The sequence below is a fragment of the Gekko japonicus genome, unplaced genomic scaffold (assembly GCF_001447785.1).
Source record: "Gekko japonicus isolate JY-2015 unplaced genomic scaffold, Gekko_japonicus_V1.1 scaffold681, whole genome shotgun sequence".
Lineage (NCBI taxonomy): Eukaryota > Metazoa > Chordata > Lepidosauria > Squamata > Gekkonidae > Gekko > Gekko japonicus.
In genome coordinates, this window is record NW_015165254.1 from 694011 (window position 1) to 695832 (window position 1822).

Below are 1822 nucleotides of genomic sequence, written 5' to 3' on the forward strand. Positions count from 1 at the left end.
GAGGGCTGGAGGCGGCGGCGGCGGCGCTACTCCTGGAGAGTCCCGGCGGGTCCCGCACCCCGCCGCCGCCCGCCTCGGGAGGCTCCTACTGCGAGGAGCTGGTGGCCTCGCCGTCCTGCGCCAACAACGCCTTTGCTTTCTCCGCGGGGCAAGAGCTGGGCAGCCTCATCGCGCCTCTCGCCCTCCACGCCCCGCCGCCTCAGCCGGGCTGCTTCCCCAACGCGGCCGCCTTTTACCGCTGCCACCAGCAAGGAGGAGGAGGAGGGGGGAATTGCTGCCCGCCGCCCGGCCCTCCCGCCTCGCCCCCCTTCAGCTTCCAGCCTCTGCGGCGTCTCTCCGAGTCGCCCGTGTTTGACGCCCCTCCGAGCCCTCCAGATTCGCTTTCCGACCGAGAGAGTTACCTGAGCGGCTCCCTCAGCTCCGGCAGCCTCAGCGGGTCGGAGTCCCCCAGCCTGGACTCGGGCAGGCGCCTGCCCATTTTCAGCCGCCTTTCCATCTCCGACGACTAAGGAGGCAGGAGAAGAAAGTGGGGTGGGAGGGGCGAGGGAATCTTCCCCGAATTGTCAAATCTTTGAGGACCTCGCCAAGTGTATTTTTTATTTTATTTGTAAGGTCTCTTGGGGGTCATTCCTCAATGGGGGCAGCTACCCGCTCTCTTCTTTGCCTTGCCTTTCCAACAGGAGCAGAGATTGCAACAGCTGCCAGAAACTAGCCAAGCTCGCACATACCTACCTTCTTTTTTGTTGCAGTCTTTTTTTTTTTCCTTTTCAGTGTGCATTTTTTGAAAGAAAAATATCCTTTGCTGAGCAAATTCAGAAAGAGACGAGGAAGCAAAAACTTTTTTTCTTTTTATCACGATATGAACAAAAGAGTTAAAATTGAAAGGAAAATGATGTCATCACAGAACAATCCTATTTTTATATCTTAAAAAGACTTTGGAAGGAGAGGATTTTTTCTTTTTCTTTTTTCCCTTCCCCCTTTGGAGACTAGTTTAATGTATGGCACCAGCAGCCATTCCATCTTCAAATGTTTATGTGGGGAGGGCAGGAGACAAAGGGTGAAAGGAGCCTTAGCAAATATACCCAATCCTACTCCCCCATGGATTAACAATCAATCTGGAGGCCCATGAACTCTTCATTCCAGGTTCCTCCAGGTCTATATATAACAAAAAATAATTTAAGGGGGGGGTTGCCTTTCAATCAAATTTAAATATACTAAATGTATAAGCTTTTAAAAGAAAAATCCAACATCCTGCCAAGAATATGCCTTGATAACAACACTCTAGTTTTTTATATACCTATATATATTTTAACATGCTAAAACTTCCATTCCAAAGTTTAATATTGGTTCCATTGCCACCACTTAGTGGATGTTTGGCTTAGAACAATTTTTGTTGCTTTATTTGGAAGCATTCAACTGAGTTTAGTTTGTAATTGTTGGCGAATAACTGCTGATTTTTTAATTTTTTTAGCTGTCTGAGTTGATTGCGCAAGTCACTGCACAACTCAAATATGAAACTATTTAACTTATTTATTATCTTGTGAAAAGTATACATTGGTAATTTGTTCATACTGTATTTATCGGGTATGATGAAAAGCAATAGATATATATTCTTTTATTATGTTTAAATTATGATTGCCATTATTAATCGGCAAAATGTGGAGTGTGTTCTTTTCACAGTAATATATGCCTTTTTGTAACTTCACTTGGTTATTTTATTGTAAATGAGTAAAATTCTTAATTTAAGAGATTGTATGTAATATTTATTTCATTAATTTCTTTCCTTGTTTACGTAAATTTGAAAGATTTGCATTGGCTTTTT

General features: G+C 44.7%; 1 protein-coding gene across 1 annotated transcript in view; it reads left to right on the forward strand.

Moving 5' to 3' along the window:
- Window positions 1–1494, forward strand: part of ZFP36L2 (ZFP36 ring finger protein-like 2) — a 3616-nt gene extending 2122 nt beyond the window's left edge. The window contains exon 3 of the mRNA XM_015410159.1: window positions 12–1494. Within this exon, the coding sequence (XP_015265645.1) occupies window positions 12–509 (498 nt within the window). The 3' untranslated portion in view covers window positions 510–1494. The remainder of the gene's footprint in view (window positions 1–11) is intronic.
- Window positions 1495–1822: the final 328 nt, after the last annotated feature.